General features: G+C 41.0%; 1 protein-coding gene across 1 annotated transcript; it reads left to right on the forward strand.

Annotated features, from left to right (window-relative positions):
• Positions 1-1,943: 1,943 nt before the first annotated feature.
• Positions 1,944-20,556, forward strand: LOC308169919 (sperm-specific sodium:proton exchanger-like; the record flags this gene model as incomplete). The annotated part of the gene is made up of 26 exons (XM_080544652.1): positions 1,944-2,124; positions 2,238-2,341; positions 2,591-2,719; positions 2,864-3,029; positions 3,441-3,557; positions 3,689-3,850; positions 4,071-4,170; positions 4,699-4,839; positions 4,945-5,116; positions 5,352-5,433; positions 5,670-5,851; positions 10,266-10,406; positions 11,248-11,345; positions 12,387-12,506; positions 12,617-12,812; positions 13,025-13,219; positions 13,519-13,668; positions 13,866-13,917; positions 14,946-15,094; positions 15,278-15,403; positions 15,562-15,660; positions 17,739-17,888; positions 18,107-18,244; positions 18,844-19,032; positions 20,063-20,189; positions 20,501-20,556. 26 exons carry the CDS (start codon positions 1,944-1,946, stop codon positions 20,554-20,556), a joined length of 3,522 nt encoding a protein of 1,173 aa, XP_080400778.1.
• Positions 20,557-21,183: the final 627 nt, after the last annotated feature.

Consider the following 21,183-nt stretch of genomic DNA (forward strand, 5'->3'; position numbering starts at 1 on the left):
CTAAGACTATCTTCCACACATACATGGATAGAACTAATATGCATTCTAAAGGCTAATGTACCTGCGTTTAAAATCTTCTCTTCCTTGTCTTGTATCAAATTGCAATGGCCTGTAACAGCATGTTGGCTGTTGGCCGTGCATTTGAACACAATGCAGTTTACATGTAGGACTCTGGGCAGGGAGGAACAATGCTGTTATTCCATCTTTCATCATTACAACGCATCCATGTCTGCCACGATAGTTGAACTGGACTTTGCACAGTTGTGATGGTTGGAGAGGTGCAACTTCAGATGTGTGGAGACTTTGATGTGCAGACTCTGAGAATATCTCTCCCCTTCTCTCAGAATGCAGGCATCTATGAGGCAACACGGCAGTGCAGGCCGACATTGCCTCAACCTCTGCAAGCTGATCATCAGAGCACACCTCCTGTAAGATGAACAAAAGTCAAATTAAGTTTGTTTGTTTGTTTATTAGGATTCCCCATTAGCTAATGCCATGACATTAGCTAGTCTTCCTGGGGTCCGACACAAAAATCATATTTGAACAATTGTCAACATTATATACATACAGACAATTGTAAACTTTGTATACATACATACTTCATAATAACAAAATAAAGGAATAAAACCAAAACCAAAACCAAAACCAAAGAAAATAAATAAAATACAAATAATTAGCTGCCTGACCAAATGAAGTGAAGCAAAACCTTCAATAATGGAAAGAACAACACAGTAACACAACACACTAATATACAAATGCATACATTTACGGATGCAACAGTTCAACAAACAGGCTATACTCATCAATTGGTAATAATATTATTTTTTTTTTTAAATGCACCAACCTTTAATGTCTTTGAGACACCATGTCCTCTGCATCCTTTACAAAGATCACACATTATTTTAATGGTGCACTGAAGTGCAGAGTCTGCAGACTAGTGCTGATGTTATTACACAACGTCTGAAAGTAATAGACTGCAGATAAGATGTTATTTCATGCTTTCTGTCTATACTCAAATTATGTTTTGGAAATAAACGACTTCATAAATAAACATCAACTCACGTGAGCGCGTGACATGAAGTCAAACTATGATGACGTCATCACCATAGAAACACAATCCTTCAGTAAGTTGGCTAGTTTAGCAAATGTCCAGCTCGCTCGGAGTTCATATAAATCAATGAAAGTGTCATCTTCACCCCTCTCCTCTTATCGTCATATTGAATTTGAGTGAATTCCGAAAACGCAAACCGTTATTCAGTGAGGTAAGTACGATTGAGTCGTAAGTTGTCAGGTTGCCGTGACCGTTGACCATGTATAAACCGTATGTTAGCTAGCCAACAACGCGCTAGCGGCTAGCGGGAAACCATTGAGACCAGTTTGGCCTTTTTGCGCCGACGTGAGAAAGTAAAGTAATCCCAACTATGACAAGTAATCCCAAAGCCAGTCATATTAACATGCAAACCCGTTATGGGTTAACCAATGGCCACTTTTGTTGTTTGTTATTTGTCTCTCCAGGGTATCCGCGGTGTCTTGAAAAGTATTAAAAGTTGATAAATCAATTTTGGGAAAATCAAGACCCTTAATAAGTATTAAAAAGTCTTATCACGATTTTATGAGGTCTTGAATTTTGTAGGTATTTTTCTGAATTAGACTGTCCAAAGAGTTTGAGTCCTAAACTATTAGTAAAAGTTCGTGAATTTATTAGTTTTATTAAAAAACAAAGATGAACCGAAAATGGTGTTGTATGATAGTGGTCTAGTCTATTGCAAACTAAAGCTGTTAAGTTAAAAGTGTCACTGATGTAAACGGTTACAGCTCGAAGTGGTGGTGAAGTCTGGAAAAATATTGACAAGGTCTTTAAAAAGTCTTAGAAAGGTATTGAAATTAACCTCAAGATTCCTGTATATACCCTGTTCCAGTACAGGCACTGTTAGGATCATTCCATGGCTTTACTCCAGAACACGTCTCAGCCTGGGTTCAGCAGGAACACGTCTCAGCCTGGGTTCAGCATGAACACGGTTGTAAACGGCTCAGACGACCACTGGGACCACTGGGACCACCTGTTCCGCCAGGATAACCAACCAGGGATCATACTCACTGTGTTTGGAGCATGTCTCTTTGGAGGTTGGTAAATGATGTCATCTGACAACACTACATTTCTCTCGCATCATACAATCAATACCTGTTTCAATCATTAGTTAATACAATCTTTTTTTTTCTTCTTTTTTGTTGTTTAGCTGTTGTCAGAACGGCCTTGCAGAACGGCCTCAAACTCCCGTACACTGTATTGTTAGCCCTGTTTGGCATGTTACTGGGAGCACTCGGTTCCCACTATCCAGAGGTATGATCAGGACCACCTAAGACTATTCTATGCCCCCTGGAGCCCTTTAGCTAGTTTCTCTGACACAGATTAAGTCTAATGCTAGACTAAAATGCATTTACAATGGAGATTTTATATTGAAAAAAGTATGTAGTCCAGGGCTAGTCTTAATCTGTCTGTATGTGTCGTGTTAAACGTATGAATGATTGAATTGCGTAGTTGTCATCATTATGAATACTCTTGCTGATATGCATTATTATTGTATTCCAGATTAATTATTACACAGAGGAGATTGCAAACATCAGCCCCAAACTACTGATTCACACATTCATGCCTGTGTTGATATTTAGTAGTGCATTTGAAATTGAATCTCACACCTTCTGGAAATCTTTAATACAGGTAAGGCTTTCCAAATATTTCCTCCACGATTCTTGTGGTGACCAGCTTGCTTTAAGATCTCACTAACAAGCCTAAAAGTGGTCCTGAGGAATTATTAACTAAGTCAAATTAATAAACTATGTAAACCTTGTGCATCTTTAACAGGTGCTACTGCTGGCAGTCCCTGGCTTCCTGCTCAGCACCGGTATGATAGCATCACTGGTTGTGAAAGTGTTCACCTACAACTGGGACTGGTACATTGGCATGATGTTTGGTGCCATTGTCAGCACGATTGACCCTTTCATATCGACCACTTTGCTGCGAAGCCTTGGTAAGAATAAGCCTTTCTGCATAATAGTACAATTCAGTGTACAGCACAGTGTTTTATTTGTATAGTATAGTATAGTGGATAGTGTACATAGCCTTTATTTATGTAAACCAGCTCTTTTCCCTTCTTGTTTTTAGTTTTTTTTCCTAGCACCAGGGGAGCCCCCCCTCCCAAATTTCATTGTTTGGTACCTGTACTATATCAATGACAATAAAGACCATTCATTCATTCAATTCAACAATTTCCAGTCATATGCAGAATATGTGATGTTTGGAGTATTTTGGAGTAGTGTGGGATTGTTTGGGGTAGATGTTTGGGATACTATAGGGTACTTTGGATAATAAGTACCGTAGGACCCAAGTCAGTATCTAGGCTAGTTAAGAGCCAGCCAACACACTCTCTCCTTCTCTACAGGAACAGCCAAACCGCTCATCATCCTGATAGAGGGGGAGTCATTGTTCAGCGATGGTGCCTCCTTCATTACATTTGATGCATTCAAAGACCTTGCCATTGATGAAAATCACATTGACGGTATAATATAATGCATCTGTCACTGTCTTATTATAACTATGCAGATTTTATAATTCCTATGGATTGTGGAATGGAAGACGATTACGATTTATTCTATCGTAAATGTTTTTGGTCTATGTTTTATTTCACAGCAACACATTTTACCCTCAAGATGTGCTTGAAAATCTTTGGCAGTCCCATCCTAGGGTTCGCCATGTCCAAGATCATCATGTTTTGGCTTTCCTACATCTTCAACGATGGACTGATTGAGATAACCATCAGCCTTGCAATGACATACATCACATTTTATTTAGGTAAGGTGCTTTGTTCATGTTCTTTTAGAGAGTTTTTTGGATTGGATTGTTTTTTTTAAAACATGAAATTATTAACATATATTATTAACGCTTATTTCCAATGTGGTTCCTATGTGTGTTTTGTTTTATGATAGGCAATTGATGGATACCTTATAGCTTAAAGAAGTATCATTTGTTGTATTTACAAAGTATTGAGTAACATTGTGTTTATGTCATTTAGCTGAATGGATAGGCATGTCAGGAGTGATAGCAGTTCTGATAATGGGGCTTCTCCTAGACACAGTCAACTTCAGTCCAGAAATTGAGGTGTTTCTTTTACGGTCTGTATTATTACATCTGATGCATCTATTTTCATTTACTTATGTATTTGTCTAATGCATGTGCTACATTTGAAAGAATAGTAACCTTCAGTACATGGTTACTTCAAGCTTAATATCCTGTGGCTCTTTGTATGTTAAATTGATGTTTTGGTGGCTGCTAGCAAATCTTGTTTCCCCATTGTGGATTAATAAGTATTCATCATCCTCATCCTCATCCTCATCCTCATCCTCATCCTCATCATCCTCCTCCTCATCCTCCTCCTCATCCTCATCATCCTTCTCCTCCTCATCCTCCTCATCCTCATCATCCTCCTCCTCATCCTCATCATCCTCATCCTCCTCCTCCTCCTCCTCCTCATCATCCTCCTCATCCTCATCATCCTCCTCCTCCTCCTCATCCTCCTCATCCTCATCCTCATCATCCTCCTCCTCCTCCTCATCCTCATCCTCATCATCCTCATTATCATCCTCATCATCATCATCCTCATCATACAAATGTATCTAAAATAAATAATTGGCTCTTTGCAGGTTCTGGGAGATGCTGACCTATCTGGCCAACACCCTGATTTTCTTCATAGTTGGCCTTGTGATCTCCAGAGCATTTCAGCATCTGAACCACAATGATTTAATCAACATTGTTGTGCTCTACTTTGCCATCAGTATCGTACGGTAAGTGTGTTACTGTGGATCAGTGTGACATGAAGCATACCTCAGTCGTTTAAACTAGTTTGTTGAAGAATCAATAATTTGAACCACAATCTGTTTCTGTTCTAGACTTGTGGTGCTGATTGTCCTCTCGCCCCTGCTGGTACGGACTGGCTATGGCTTTAGCTGGCGCTGGGCAGCAGTGTGTGTCTGGGGCGGCACCAAAGGGGCCTTCTGTTTGAGTCTGACTCTCATGGCTTTTCAGTCCAACAATCTTGATGTACGGCAAGTGAGAGAAAAGGTGATGATTCCCTCTTTTGTTTCTCTCTCTTATCGCTTTAGTATGCTGTCATGACAACAGCAGTCCCCTACAAGAAGACTTTGGTTTATATAGTTATCATCACAATATAATATACTATATATCAAGATGATTGCATCATAATATAATCATCTTGTATGATCTTGTGTTAGTATGTCTCTTTAGAACTGTTATTTCAGAAGCATATTATCTTATGTATCTTCTCTGTATGTAATAGGTTTTGGTCCTGTCTTCTGGGGTGGTAGTGTTAACACTTCTCATCAATGCAACAACCATGACCTGGTTCCTGAAAATGTTAGGTAAGGCTAGTATTTTAAAAAACGGCTTAAAAAAAGGGAATATATGGAATATAGTATTATTATTATTATTAATAATAATCTATGTTATTATTATTATAATTAATAATAACAATAATTGTTATTATTATTATAATATTGGTAAGTATGTATGTAAAGACATCAACCCAATGGGCATCTTGAGTGAACAGTTAGACTGTCCCTTTTTAGAGTGTCTCTCTCTCCTCCTGTGTCCGCAGGCCTGTGTGAGGTGTCTGTGCCCAGGCGCATGGCCATGTACAGTGCAGTGCAGCGCGTCAGAGAGAGCTCTCAGAACACCTTCAGCTTGTTGAAGATTGACAGGTTCCTAGCAGACGCCAACTGGGAAATGGCAGAACAGAATGTCCATATAGATGACCCCTACCAAACACCTGATGATAAGGTATGCAATACCCAAATCAGCAGACAATTGGTAGCCAGATCTTGTGGCGGCACACATGGCTCTGTGCAGGAAACAGCAAATATATTACATCGGCCAGACCTGGTCCAAATGTGGTTGACGAGTACTGAGTGAGAGTTGGCAATTTTCTATGGGTCACTTCTGGTATACTGGGCCATCTTTGGTCTCAATGTGGTGGACCAGTACTAGTACTTTGCTCAGGGGCCAGCTCTGGTACTGTACTTGGTGGGGTATGGCTCTAATACATTTCTATTGTTACGAGGCCAGTGTCGGTCTGAATGTGGGGGACCAGGCCTCTACTGTACGACCCATTCATTGACACCTGGTATAGGGTAAAAGCACAACTTACGTAAACGTGACTTGACAGTTCAGACGGGGGCGCGTTGCTAAATATCAGATATGTATCCGTTATAATACCACCGCTGAACTCGACCCAGGTCGGATTTTAAAAAGTCAGATTTCATGTGACTTGCGCTGTTCACACGGTCATTCATAAATCAGACCTGTCGGCAAAAAAAAATCGGATTTGGGTCACATTTCACTGCCCAATTCCCCATTTGCCATGAAAACCAGAAAAGACACATTTTGACAGTTGATGAACTTCCATGTTAGCCATTATAAGCAGATATCTTTGGACATAATCGTATGATACAGTTCCATGTTTGCCTATTTACATCATATACAGTGGGGGAAATAAGTATTGAGCACATCAACATTTTGTCCAGTAAATGTATTTCCAATGAGCCTATTCAAGTGAAATTTGCACCAGACGTTGGTATTAACTTAAACAATCCAGAAAAAAAATCTAAGAATTAAAGTCCATATGTAAATAAAGTTATGTGGAATAAAGTGGAATGAAACAGGAAAAAAGTATTAGGTAAAATAAGTAAATAGCTTTTAAGGGAGGATGCAAAATGAATTATAGCCACATTTTAATAACTATTTTAACATGAATTACACCATTAAATGGATGTTTTCTCAGCCTCAAAATAATAAAAGGAGTGTTTTTAAAGGAATGAAAATCTTATATGATATAGCAGAGGAGTGTTGTTTGTAAGCCTGGGCTACACAATCATCTGACATCACAATAGGAAGAGGAAGATTCCAAGTGACAAACAAAGACACAGAATTCCATGTGTGGAGTTCTAATTCCACTCAGAACCTTGGAACCCCGTGTTAGAGCTGAAACTGTTCATTAGCTGGTCAGCCAGACACAGAGAGAGACAGACAGAGAGATATAGAGAGAGAACAGGTCATACAGAAAGAGAGATTACCCAGAGAAAGAGAAAGAGAGAGAGAGAGACAGAGAAAGGCTACCCAGAGAAAAAGAGAGAGACAGAAAGACTAAATACCCAAGGAAAGATAAATAGAGAGAAATAAAGAGAGTTCAGAGATGATCCGTGAGAGGTTGTCTGGCTCTCCCTCCTGGTCCCAGGCGGGTATGGAGATGCTTCCCCAGGCGTGGGGGGGTCTCGCCGCCCAGGGGGTCCGGAGTGAGGCCTCCTCCTGGTCCCAGGTGGGTCTGGAGATGCCCCCCCAGGCGTGGGGGGGTGTGGCCGCCCAGGGGGTCTGGAGTGAGGCCTCCTCCTGGCTGGTCCAGGACTGGTCCTGTCTGCTCTGGGTCCTGGTCGGGTTCTGCCTGGTCCGCTTCATAACCAACAGCAGCCGTAGAGGGGATGAACACAAGCAGGTAACTGATGGAGGAGAGGAGAGGAGGAGGGAGAGAGAGACAGAGGAGGGAGGGAGGGAGGAGGGAGAGAGAGAGGGAGGGAGAGAGAGAGGAGGGAGAGAGAGAGAGGAGGGAGGGATGGAGAGAGAGAGAGGAGGGAGTGATGGAGAGAGAGAAGGAGGGAGAGAGAGAGAGAGGTAGGACCCAGCAGTAACAATTCAGTGACGACATTCAGAACGACATTCAGACGTCCAATTAACCTCTGACCCCCCCCCCTCCCCCAGCGTCGCCCCTCCCCCATGCCCTCCATGGTCCGCCAGGGTCTGGAGGTGCAGGCAGAGATGCTCAGCAGGCTCATCTCCATGGAGACCACGCTGGCGGCCGTAGAGGACTTCATGTCCGGCCCGGCGAGGCGCGGCCGCCATGGCAAGGACCACAGCAGCTCCTTCGATGATGGATCCGATTACCACGATATGACGATATCATATATGACAGAAAGCTCGCAATAAACTGTTTTTTTGCACAGTGTTTGAGTGGGCAGATGCTGTAATTTTGCACTCTATTCAGTGTTTCCTCCAGGAATTTTTACATTAGTGGCGGAGAGCCCTGTGCACGCGCGATATTTTTTTCCCGCGTGCACGCGCATGAAACGCGCACGCGCGCTCAAAACAACGACCTAATTTCAACCAAAACTAGAGGGAGGATGGCAATTTTTTAAAATAAAACACAGAATATAAACTTGTGACTGACAGTAGTAACTGTTTACTGTAGTGCCGAGAGACGGGAGTTGTAGGCGGCGTATCAAATGACAAAGCTAAACGTTTAATGAAGGACATGAACGATTGTCAACAACACACTCAAGCAGTAAATAGAACTGAATAAACAACAACTCAGTTACCACATACTCAACTGTCCGTGCGGAACAATACTCCCAACCCATAGTTCCGTGCGTGAAGTATGTCAACCCACCACATTACAGAAGTAAAATCAGTGTGGCAGTCAGATGGAACATTCGGTAAACAGCTGAGTATCAGCTGAGTTAAAGAAAACAAACTCTTACCTTTAATGACACCCACATGAGCCCTGTTTTCCCGTACTTCTCCCGTGTGTCTCTTATTGTCCAAATGTTCCCTGAATTTTAGCTGCATGTTTTTCCAGCATGTAATTCCGTTGTCAATAAAAAAATCGACTGCCCTTCTTTTCCCCTTGACAATACTGTGTCGTTGCTAAAGTGACGGCACATAAGAATCGTTTTTTGACTTGCTAATGTCTGCTGATACACCAACACAGCTAGCCGATGCTGATGGCTCTTCTTCTGCCACCCACACAGTTCTCCCGCTGTAGTTGTAGTTGTAGCTGGTGGTGGTGGTACCCCGCCATAAACGTTGTTAGCTGATCCACCAACTAGCTCCTTTGCTCCTGCCGGCCATGCCGTTTCGGATCGCTCATAGCCACTGCTAGCTTCAGCAATGTTTGAAGTGTCTGGGACATCTTTTTTCTTGAAAAATCCATCCATCTGTCGCTGTTTTCGTTTAATTTCGAAGTTATTTAACGTGATATCTTATTTGTGCACCTAGCTAGCTAGATCAGCTTTTTGTATCTTTTAGACGGTTCACATTTAGACCAATCAGGAGTAGCCCTTGTGTCACGTCGTCAACTGAATGTTTAATGTCATTAATCTGATTTTGGATCAGCGGTTAGAGAGAGATGGGCGTGGATTTAGGTGCACTTTTAGTCAACATCCATTATAGCGCTGATCTAGGATCAGATATATTTTAATCAGCTAAAATGTTCAGAGGTGGATTTATTTTTTGTTTTTTGGGGGGGGAGAAATCGTGCACTTAGTGGACTGAATCAATTAGTGGCGGAGGAAATTCATTAGTGGCGGCCCGCCACCAATAAATGCATATAGAGGAAACACTGCTCTATTGATACTCTTCAGTTTCAGAACCTCAGCAAAGTCTGATAACGGATGAGCGGTGGTATTTTCACTATTTGCAGTAATCATATTGAAATGTCTAGAAAATATTAGCAGAATATATACAATGAAATGAAATAGACTAGATGCATTGCCAGGGAAGACATTAGATGTGACCAGATGCAGACCAGAGGGTGGACCAAAACCCTCAGGAGTGAGACATTTTTGGTGTGATTGCTATTCTATTGTAGCCCTGGAATTTCTGTTTTTCTTTTTTATTTGAACTTTGCATCTTCCACTTTATTTTTCACTTTTCATTTTACACAAGTAAATGTAGTGTACTTTGAAGTAAATGTACCGTAACTTACTTTCTGCAAAGATACTGAAAAAAAAAGGATAAAACATAGAATAAAGGATAGAAGCAAATTGCAGCATTTCTGATTCATTCTTGTTGCCTAATACTTTACAGTTGTACAGTCAACTATTCTGTCTTATGATTACTATAAATCAAACCATTTTTATAATGAAATATTCATTCTTGTGAAAATCATTCAAACTATGTAATGCTCCCTGTTGTTAGTGTTTTGTAAGTCAGAATGTTATGAATGACAGTGTATGCTTCTGAGTGAACATTGTTGCCAGTGTGTGGTTGAACGAGCTTCTTTTGAGACATGAATGAAGTCATTGGCCAACATGAGTGTTACTAATGCAGACTGTATGAAGAGTTGTGAAACTGTGGCTTCAGTATTGAACACTGTGACTTAGCGACCGTAAAAAAATGTAATGTGTCCCTTTCCATGGCCTCACAGGTGAGCATTGAGGAGTTCAGTCCCACGGCCAGGATGACCAAGTGTCCAGACTGTGATAGGAACATCCCATACACGCCATCGTCACGGGAACAGGAGGACATGATGGAGGAGGCTCGCATGCGCATCCTTAAGGCTCAGAAGGTTTGGTCCCAATCCGTTTCTTACAAGTGGCAGGGCTTAGAATATAATTATATTATATTATAATATAAACGTATATTCTGTTCTCTCATTGATTGAATAGGTAATCTAACCCTAAACCCAATGATGACCTCTATATTCCTGTTGCCAGTTTGTCACCCTCTTATTCCCAAATGAATCTCTTATTCCACCTGTTCAATACACAACAAATGGGAGGCAAGCATTATTCAACTCAAATAGTGTAAGCAAGGGGTTGAAAGTTCTCTTCTATATGAAAAATCTATGTGATCAATAGGATATTACATTAGACTCCTGCGAAAATAATGATGTTGATTCTGTAATCATGGTCCTCTCCTCTGCTTTTCCTCACTTATGTTCTAACATTGTCGATACACTGCTACAATTTAGTTAAAATGACGCACAAAGGCTATGGTGATTTTTTTTATTTACAGGGAACTATTGACTTGGGTCAATGTAAGTTTAGCATGAGAAACAACAGATGAGTCATAATAAGCCGGTATGAATGTTATCCATATATATATATATATATATATATATATATATATATATATATATATATAATTATGTAATGTTTGAGTGTAGAATATGTTATATATTTTACCAGTTTTAACATCTTGAATGTTGTTGGGTTTTTTCACACAATAAAAGTGGTGTTTTTATTGACATGAACAGAATTCAAAGAAAAAGCAGTTTTTATTAAAACATTTTTTTTGTGCTGATCCGAAAAATAATCCGATCCGTGAGTTAGGTGATCCGTTACACCCCTATTAATTATTATCTAAAGGGGAAAACTGATTAGCATTCTACTCTGAGTGTGTTGTAGACAAGTTACTGGAGGCAGTACAGCGCTGGCATGCTGAACAGAGAGGCAGCTAGAACCCTCATCAACACAGCCGAGAACATGACTGATCACAAAGGAAAGTAAGTGCTGCTCTCGTTGCTGTCACTCAGAGGTCTGAGAGCCCATCTGGGTTCAAGAATACAGGAAGTGATTTAAATTTAGAATTACATTATTTATTTTATTTTTAAATGGTCGCTTGGTTTATCCTGTGGAGCCCACTTGGTTTATCCGTGAAGTCAATTGAAGTCTCATGTTGTCAAGTCATCTTAAATAATGCTGAATTAAAATAAAACTGATATGACAGGAAATCTGATCTCAGCATCTAGTTGATGCCCATGGACAACCCAGTTCTTTTGAACCTAAAATGGTGCAGATGAGTACAGAATTGCAGGAGGAGATCCCTCGTGCTTAGATATACACTCACCGGCCACTTTATTAGGTACACCTTGCTAGTACCGGGTTGGACCCCCTCTTTTGCCTTCAGAACTGACTTAATTCTTCGTGGCATAGATTCAACAAGGTGCTGGAAACATTGCTCAGATTTTGGTCCATTTTGACATTATAGCATCACGCAGTTGCTGAAGATTTGTGCCAAGAAAATATCCCCCCACATCATTATACCACCACTACCATTTTCGCCACATTATTGGCTGAATAGATATTTGCGTTAACGTGCAATTGAAAAGGTGTACCTAATAAAGTGGCCGGTGAGTGTATATGATAGAGATTTAGTCTGAATAAATGAATCCCATGATTGACAAGCGTCTGACATTCTTTGATTGTCATTGTGTTACAGTTGGGCACCTTTTACTTGGAGAAATATAACCTCAGTAATTGCTGCGTGTTATGTACTTAGCTTGAGCACCTCTTAAATGTTTGACACATCTCTGCCTAACTAAGGGCCATGCATCTATCTCTTAGTCCAAGAGCGGCGTATGACAATGTTAATAGGCCAGGTAATATTAGTAAGGCTGATCTTAGAAAGCAGAAATACTGTATTATACTGTCTATAAGACTGTCTGAATTAATATAGAGCAAAACAGTGTAATACTACAATGTGTATGCCCTGTATTATCTATCATATACTGTATCCCTCTCTGAATTGTACTTTCTTTGTTTAGGTTCATGAGTGTCCAGGATGTCAAGAAGTACTGGGAACTGAAAGGATTTTTCGTCAACCTTCGTAGGAAACTGCAAGACGTTTTGTATGATGTGAAAGTAGACAACCTGAAGCCGTCCAGGTATGTATAGGTTGTAACTACTGCAGCAATTTCCATTGAAATGTTTTTCAGTCAAGGACTGGGTTTAATCTAGGTCTTGTAAAATGGGCCCGCTATTTTTTTCATTTCAGAAATGCGACGCTTAGGTGGTGCTACAAGATAGTGTTCAGTGTGCCCTTTGAGTACTTCATCTACGTGTTGATCCTGGTCAACATCTTCCCCATCATCTTGGAGTTCATCCCAGAGATCAGCCGCCCCTACGATCCGGAGCTCACTGCTATCAACTTCATCTTCTTTAGCTGCTACATCCTGGAGGCTATCCTGAAGGTGGGAGAAGAGACACAGCAATTGTCAAATGAATACCTTATTATCTTGTACACGTGCCAGTTGTTTGTATGTGATTTGTATTATATACTGTATACAGTATAACATTGTGAAGCCAAAGGAACATTTGTCTATTCTTTTGTGTTCTGTTTTGCAACACCAAATGTTTTTGAGCACCTCTGTGACCGTTGTTGTGTTGTGTTTTTTTTCCACAGGCCTTGGCCATGAGAAGAGCCTACATTTTCAACCACTGGAACCAGTTTGACATATTTATCATTGTATTGGCTACTATTGACATCATCATTGATTACTCCCTAGACTTGCAAGGGAACTACTTCAATGTCCAAGTGATCAAAGTCGTGCGAGTGTCTAAGATGTTTCGCCTCACCAGGGCGCTCCGTTTGTTGAAGGTAAGGTTTGTTTGGACAACTAATTGATGAAATACACCATGTGAGATGGCAAACTCACTCCTCAAGTTCAAATACTTCCAACCGTGCTGTCTAATTGCTAGCTGTTGGATAGTGTACAGTAGCCTGGTTTACATTGGGTATTGAATTGTGGGCTATGGTTTGCAACAATTTGATCTGTTACATGTACAGTACATTTCACAGTACATATCTGATTGTGTTGATTTGATGAATAATAATAATATGATAATAATCATAAGCCGTGTGTGTGTGTGTGTGTGTGTGTGTCTGCTTCCTTTCAGATCGTCATTCCCAAGCTCATTGAGATGTTGAACCTTCAGATCCACAAGCAGCTGAGCTTTGGCTATGACATAGGTAAAGGCTACGTCATAGGAGAGGAGGACATCAGCAAGATCATCGACCACATCTCTGATGACCAAAGTGTATCTAAGGTATTTTTAAACTTGACATATCCTAATGTATGTCCAATTTCATTTCTTGTTTTCATTTCACATGGGATTATAGACACAAGTAAAAATATAAAGGGTAGACCTCTCATATTCAGCCAATAATAGCTCCCTCTGTGGTTTATTGATGCTGTTTTGAGATCAGTGTGATCTTGTTCATCATGCTCCATGTTGGATTGCAGAAACTGAGAAGCATACTGGAGAGAAACAGACAGCAAGCGGTCTGGGAGATAGGTAAGATAGAATAGAATCTCTTATCTCACTAGAATGTGTCTGCAATTAACTGAGGAACATAATAAAGCTCCGCTTTTGCTTTTAACAACGATGTCGTTGTCACTGATCAAAGAGATAGATAGTTACTCTGTCATTCCTAAATATTAGTTTACTTTGCTCTGAAATGTTTACATAGCGGTGGAGCGAAAACCACAAGGTGGCGCAGCACCTCTCTTATTCTTTGGGCATAAACCTACTGACTGTTGGGCCTCCTGACAGCACCATATGTGATATTCTTATTTGATATAGGTCTAGTTGTGAAAATACAGTATACCTTCCTTGCTTACCTTGCTACAATACACACTGTATGCTACTGTATGGTATCCAGTGTCTACTAAGAACATGACCCTCTGTACTTATGTCCCTTAGTAATCTTCCTTAGCTACAGCCATCAAAGGAGATGGGATACATCAGCAGATAGTCTCATGATTACGTTTAATATAAGCAAGTGAGGGCCTTCAGGGGGAAGGAATGGGACATAACTACCAGCCCATTGTCACCCATAAAAGCCCGAAAGAAGGACAGGGGTTACTCCTCAAAGGACCTTAAATGTATTCTGGGAGAGTACAAGGGCTCAGTTGGACACAATGCAGTAATAAGGCTTTGCAGACCCATTTTCTCCACTTCCCAGCATGCTCTCCTGCTGGCTGGGATTGATGGATCCTTCTGGAAACTGTACAACACACCTCATTAGCATTTAAAGAGCAGATATCAGGTGACCTCAGGGAGCCATACACAGATACAAAGCAGGACAAGTGTATGCAAAAAAAGCTTTACTTTCTATTTATGAATAGGGAAAATACGTATGCAGTTATGCAGTCATCTCTTTGTGGTAGGATGATGTCAAACCAGTCAACAATTGTGCCAAAAGTTTACCAGTGACAGGAAGAGCAACTGAGGACTACTCAGTATGAGATCTCTCTCTCTCGCTCTCGCTCGCTCGCTCGCTCACTCTCTCACTCTCTCTCACTCTGTCCCTCCCTCCTCAGGCTTGCTGCAGAGGGACCATCCCGAGATCGCCATCTCAGTGAAGACCAGGCAGGCCATACGAGGTGTGCTGAACAGCGAGAGAGACGCCATACACACACTGATGTCCGGGGGGCTCCTGGACGACATTGAGTCATCCAAGCTGGAGAAGGTGCTCTCAGTCTGGCCCTTCCGCTGCCATACAGTACAATGCCCCAATGGCTATGATTCTGTTCTAGCGTTTCAGTGTCCTCTCTCTGAACAAATTCTGTGTTCTCTCGGTTCCAGACTGCTGTGTAATATTGTTGACTCATACAGTCATATTTATAAACATTTGCTGATCATCTCCTGGCAGATGATTGAAATAAAGATGAAGAAACTGAACAAGTTCCCACCAGCCATCCCAGCGCCGACAGCAGAAGCGCTTCTGCAGAGTCTGCCCTGGCTCAACAAAGATGTCACCCAGATCCAGTACATCAAGGTACAGCATCACAACTTCCAACCACTTGCCTTGTATTGACAATCTCATGTAGTCTATATGAGTTTCCTTAAAACAACTTAACAACTCAATTTACATTTCAAAAACATCTGTGGACTGTCGTTTTTTAGAGTGTTTTTGATGCATCACTGCTATTTCAGAGAGTGGCCAAACTGCTGTTCTTTGATTATGGAGACACCATAGTACGAGAGAACGACGACCCTCAAGGAATATTCTTGATTGTCTCTGGCATGGTTAAGGTATGTCTGGATGGGCTTCATATCTGGGGTTTAGTAGACGAAGAGGGATGGAGGAGCAGGGTGGCAGACAGGCCTAACTTGCACATTTACATGTAAAAATAAATAAATATATATATATATATATATTTCTCTGAACATCTACGCACATCAACCACTGACATCAGCTCTCTGCAGTTGTTTTTATTTTTATATCAAGGTTTCTAGCCTCATGAACCAGTACTTTCACTGTAATTGGAGATAGTCTAGAGACATAGATAGATACACAATATGTGAGTCATCTTGGTTAATGTGCAGAAAAACATGCGTATCTATTTTTGTATCAAGGTCAGCCGTAAAGACCATACACTTGAAATTATCCTGTTAAACTCCAACGCAATACTTTATAGTTAGGCCAAAGAATGTCTTCCAGGTGAGACATCACAGTATTACTTTCCTAAATAACTAAATAAAGACTGTCAGATATTTAGTTGAATATTAAATATATATTTATATATATATATATATATATATATATAATATGTTTTAACACAGATCTCATGTCAGAACTATTTAGCACTCTCCCCTATTGTACATGAACACTCTTGGTAGACCACAACATTATACAGCATGTGCTATTAATAATATGTGCAAATTACACTTACGGTAATCACTTGTCATTTTGGTCACCTTAAAATGGAGCACAATACAGTATAAGCAATTTCAACACATTATGGTGTGACACTGCAATTATGGGTTATTTAGAAAGATAGGGAATAATAGCCCTCTCTTTGTGGAGACACCTTCTCTTATCTTACAGATTATGTATACCTATTTTCCGACGACAACTCTTTATCTCTGAATTCAAAAAATGGGCTCAAATGTTGGCGTCAGAACATTACGTGTACAATTATAATTTCTGCATTTTTAGTTTTAAGACAGCAAAAAGCCTCTTGTTTCAAGAGCATTCTGTTCTGTTTCGGGACAGTGGTGATCATGCTTCCCATATTTCCATTCTACAAATGTAATTTGGATAGAGCAAGTTGTTCTATTCTACTCTATTTGATTGTACTCTATGCTGTTCCTAGTCTGAGTATAGTTGAATGTTGTATGGTAGTGGTGTATGGGTAACAGTGGTTGTATTTCACTAAAACAAAAATTCAAGAGGGACAACCATTTATGTAGAAATAAGACTTAAAAGACAGATAATAGGATATGTTTGTTTGTAAAATTCACAGGTTTGGAGGAGGTGATATTTCCATGGTGGTAGTATTGAAAGAAGACTTTGTTTTCAACTTTGAATAGTTCATTATGGTATATTGTAGATTCACCTATTACACTTGTAAGAAAAGAGGGGAAAGTGCTGATTAGAGTTCAAGGTTGCTACAGTATGGTATTTGGATACAGAAGTATGAGACTAATTTGTTTAGCCTAATTGGTCACATTATAATATAACTATTTACAGGTGGTAGAGGGAAGGGTGATGAGCAATGTAGTGCAGTTTTTTTCTTTTCTTGTGTAAGCTTAGACCAGCTCACACACACACACACACACACACACACACACACACACACACACACACACACACACACACACACACACACACACACACACACACACTCAGCACACTGGCTTTAACACCACCCCTCCTTACTCCTCAGTCCTGGCTGGGTCACACTGATGATCAGTCTCCAACAGGGGATTGTTACACTTACATAACCTCAGATTAACCTTGTTACATTGTACAGTACATCACCTGGATATATGTAAGATATTCCTGTTCTGTCAGTATTATTTGTACAGTATAATATCAGAGCATCATGTAATATAAACTAAAATGCTTGTTTCTTTGCTCTATCTATCTACTCACGTAACCATCAAACCCTCGAGCGATTGAACAAGGTTTGTTAGTGTTGTGCAGGAATACAACTTATGCCAGCCTTGTGGTTAGAATCAGGGCCAGAGTTGAGAAACACTATTATTGTAAGGGACTCTAACCTACCAAAGCCTAAACTGGCCTAAACTGGACATCTAGTGATGCTACTCAGTGATTTGAGTTACCCAGTTCCTTGCTGAGAGTCCCTTCCCTCCCTGTGTTCCAGATCACTGGAGGACCCCTCAACCTGGGCGGGAAACGTCCCAGGAAGAAGAAACATACAGACTACAGGGGCTGTGGAGCCATCCTGGGAGAACTCAACTGTCTGACCCAGCAGCCCATGGAGATGACCGTCACGTGTGAGACTGCCACGCAGGTCTGTCTAATGGGCCTTAAAAGAGAATGCATTCAGGATTTCTTCATATTTTTTATTTTTTTTCCACATATAAGGCCTTGATGATTATAGACAGTTTCTGTGGATTGGCTTAGTAGTGAGAAATGTGCCCCACCATAGACTCCCCTCAGAAACGTACAACGGAAGAAAATAGGGCAGCAGTGACAATGCAATGGTGATCATTTCCTGTTGCTCCCCAGGCCTGCTTCATCGCTGTCAACTCCTTGTTTGAGGCCTTCGATGTCTTCCCTGAGCACCCGTCTCTGGAGTACAAGATCTGGCTGTCCCTGGCCATCAAGATCAGCATCAGCACCTTCATGGAGCACATCAGCTACCAGGTACTCTTACCTCTTTAGCACAAACTGAAGATCTGAATGAGTGTTCAACGTAGTAGCACCAAACCACATTCTGCAGAATTGATCATACATTTGGTAGCGGGTTAATACCGGAATACCTCAATGCCGCCGGCGCAACATACATGTGAAGGGTCACCGAAAGCCTCCACAAGGTGGTGAGTCCTGTGAAGGACGTTTGAAAAGAGACTGGTTTGCCTAATCAGATAGAATGGCAAAATCAAGTTTATTATAACAGCTCATGAATTGCAGATCACGCATTCTCTCACAGTGCAAAGAAACAGGGGGAACTGCTTTAGCACAGTCGAACACGAATAAGTGCGAGTTGACTTTGATAAAGTAACAGAAGGATTACAGAATGAACTTAGGAATTTCCATGCCATGAGTATAGTATGTTGGGCTTCAGTGGGATTGAGACTGGGTAGAAAAGTAGTCTACAGCTGTGGTCAGGTCTCCTGCGACATCGTCACACTGGTCGCCCAACTGTAACTTCATTTGTATATCACTCTCCATACATCATGATCAAAGCTCCAACTCTAAGCTCTTACAGTATCTTAGCTACAGTATTGACTGTACCTCCCCAGGGGTGGAACTACCATAAGATCAGTGCCCATGTGGCGCGGGCCTACCTGATGGATGTTGAGGTGAACAGGAAGTTTGACGTGTACAACGGCAGCATGGAGGACGTGGTGGTGGTGTACGGCAGCTGTGAGGACCCGCAGTCCCAGTACGCCTACAACGCCCCCGCGCTCATCAACAGGGCTACTCATCAGGTCAGTTAATACTGTATACACTCCAATTCAACCCCTACATACTAGCCACTATCCCTTAAAGCAGGCCCACTGCTTCTACAACAACCACGCTCACCAGCAGGACCACTCAACCAAATCAGCTCTTAATCACTGTCACAGATGTACTTGTGTGGATCTGTGAGGGATGGATAGGTTTTTAGCAAGATAGCCGTACTGTAGCTCTGTGGTCTCAACATAATCGCTTGCGGCCTTGTCAATGAGTCGCTCGCATTGAGATTCTGACAAATGTATTCATTCACCCTGCACACAATTTAAAAAATAACTGAACATTTCTAGAAATGCCATCTGTATTTTACTGCGGTAATTCTGGACAGGTTAATAATGGTGATAAAAAGTAAGCCCCACGTATGCACACAGGGCAGCCAGCTCCTATTTCTGTTATGTCCTCTTGTCTTACTGAGGCATGGTTGTGACAATGTATGCAACACAAATTAATTACATTTGAGTTTTCATACACCATCACAGGCTGAGGTAAATATGCAATGAGATAATATACAAGTTGTATGCTATCAAGGCCCCCATTTATGTCTAGTGTAACACTAGTAAGCAAAAACGGTTTCTTGTTCCTCAATATTGGCCAAAGGAGGAAATGCATCATCATATCTGGGAGCACTCCTCCCATATCGCTTCTAGTTTTACGACATGTTCCTGTTCCTCTTCCCAAGCCCCTGACATCAGCTGTAGTTACAACATTGATGGTCTTGCAGGTGGCGAATGACTCATTTGGGATTCAGGGTCAACATCACATAATACAGTCCAGTACATAGAATATTGTACATAATAATACAGAGGTTTGGTGCCACCTGTCAGAAAGATAGTATCACTACAATGTATTATACTGGTTACTTCTTCTCTAGAGAATAGCCAGAACTTAACATTTCTGTGTTTTAAATACAAAATATGCAGTTATTATACTGTATACTTATAATGTGATATATTTTGTTTCGGATAGTGGGAAAATGTACTGACAAATGTATATTTTCCTGGGTAGATCGTGGGTACAGCAAACACAACCAAACTCCTGATCGTGCCCAGTGAACATGTAGAAGTGAGGGAAAGCAACTCCGTCCGGAGTCTGGACAGTGCTGCCTGCCTGAGACACGCAGCACAGAGGAGAGGTAAACAGCCTGGACTAGAGTACCCTCCACCCCTTTCAAACCAGTACTAAACACATATAAAATCACATCACTCATGTGGAAATACTAATTTAATCTCCCCCCCCCACCCCCATCTTAAATGAGGAGACCGAACATCAGTGTTTTTAAAATCCTCTCTTCTATCCCCATCCCAGCATCCAGACATGATCAATCAAGCCGGCTAAGTGTTGTAAGTGATCTGAATGAACTGTGAGAATATCATTGGTAATTAACACGTTCCTGAATTTAAATGATGTCCCGTGTCAGTAAGAGGATGCGTCTTGTCCTTGCAGGTAAAGGTGACGTCAAAGGAGGGTCCCCCGGAGCGCAGCAGTCCTCAGAAGGCTGAGGCAAAAGTGACCATTGAGCACAACTAGGAGCAGCTGTCCATGTTGCTGCTGGAGGCCCACAGCCTAGCAGGCTAACACAACCTGGAACATGTTCACATATTCTTAATACTGATGGTTGATATTTAATGTTTCATTAGTATACTGTTTATTCAACATACTGTGTGTTTGTGTTACTGTATGAAGCTAAAACCCACTTATCCAGCTATCAATCTGGCCAAGATAAGTGTAATGTGAACTGTGATTAACCAAATAATAATTATAATAATAATTCCTTGTTCAAGAGTTACATGTGCAGATCTCAAGTTAGGATTCGCTAATTCCCACATCTAGAAAACAAACATCTAAGAGGAAACCTTCTGCAGCCCCAAGTTTGTTTGAATGCATTCAACGCATGAGTATCTACAAGTCATCAAGCAGCGCTATCATCACCAATTACATTATTACATGTCAGCACTTTCAAGTTAGCAATAAATGTGACTTAATGTAGATAATCAGTATCATTCAAAGAATGGTAGATATTTGATAGCAGCATTGACGTTCTTTTTCTTCTATCCTAAAATCCTTTCCAGTAACCTTGAAAGACAAAAGTTTAAACATCAGCATGAGGAGATATTCATCAAACAGCG

Source organism: Nansenia antarctica (genome assembly GCF_963989245.1).
Source record: "Nansenia antarctica genome assembly, chromosome: 14".
Taxonomy (NCBI): Eukaryota; Metazoa; Chordata; class Actinopteri; order Argentiniformes; family Microstomatidae; genus Nansenia; species Nansenia antarctica.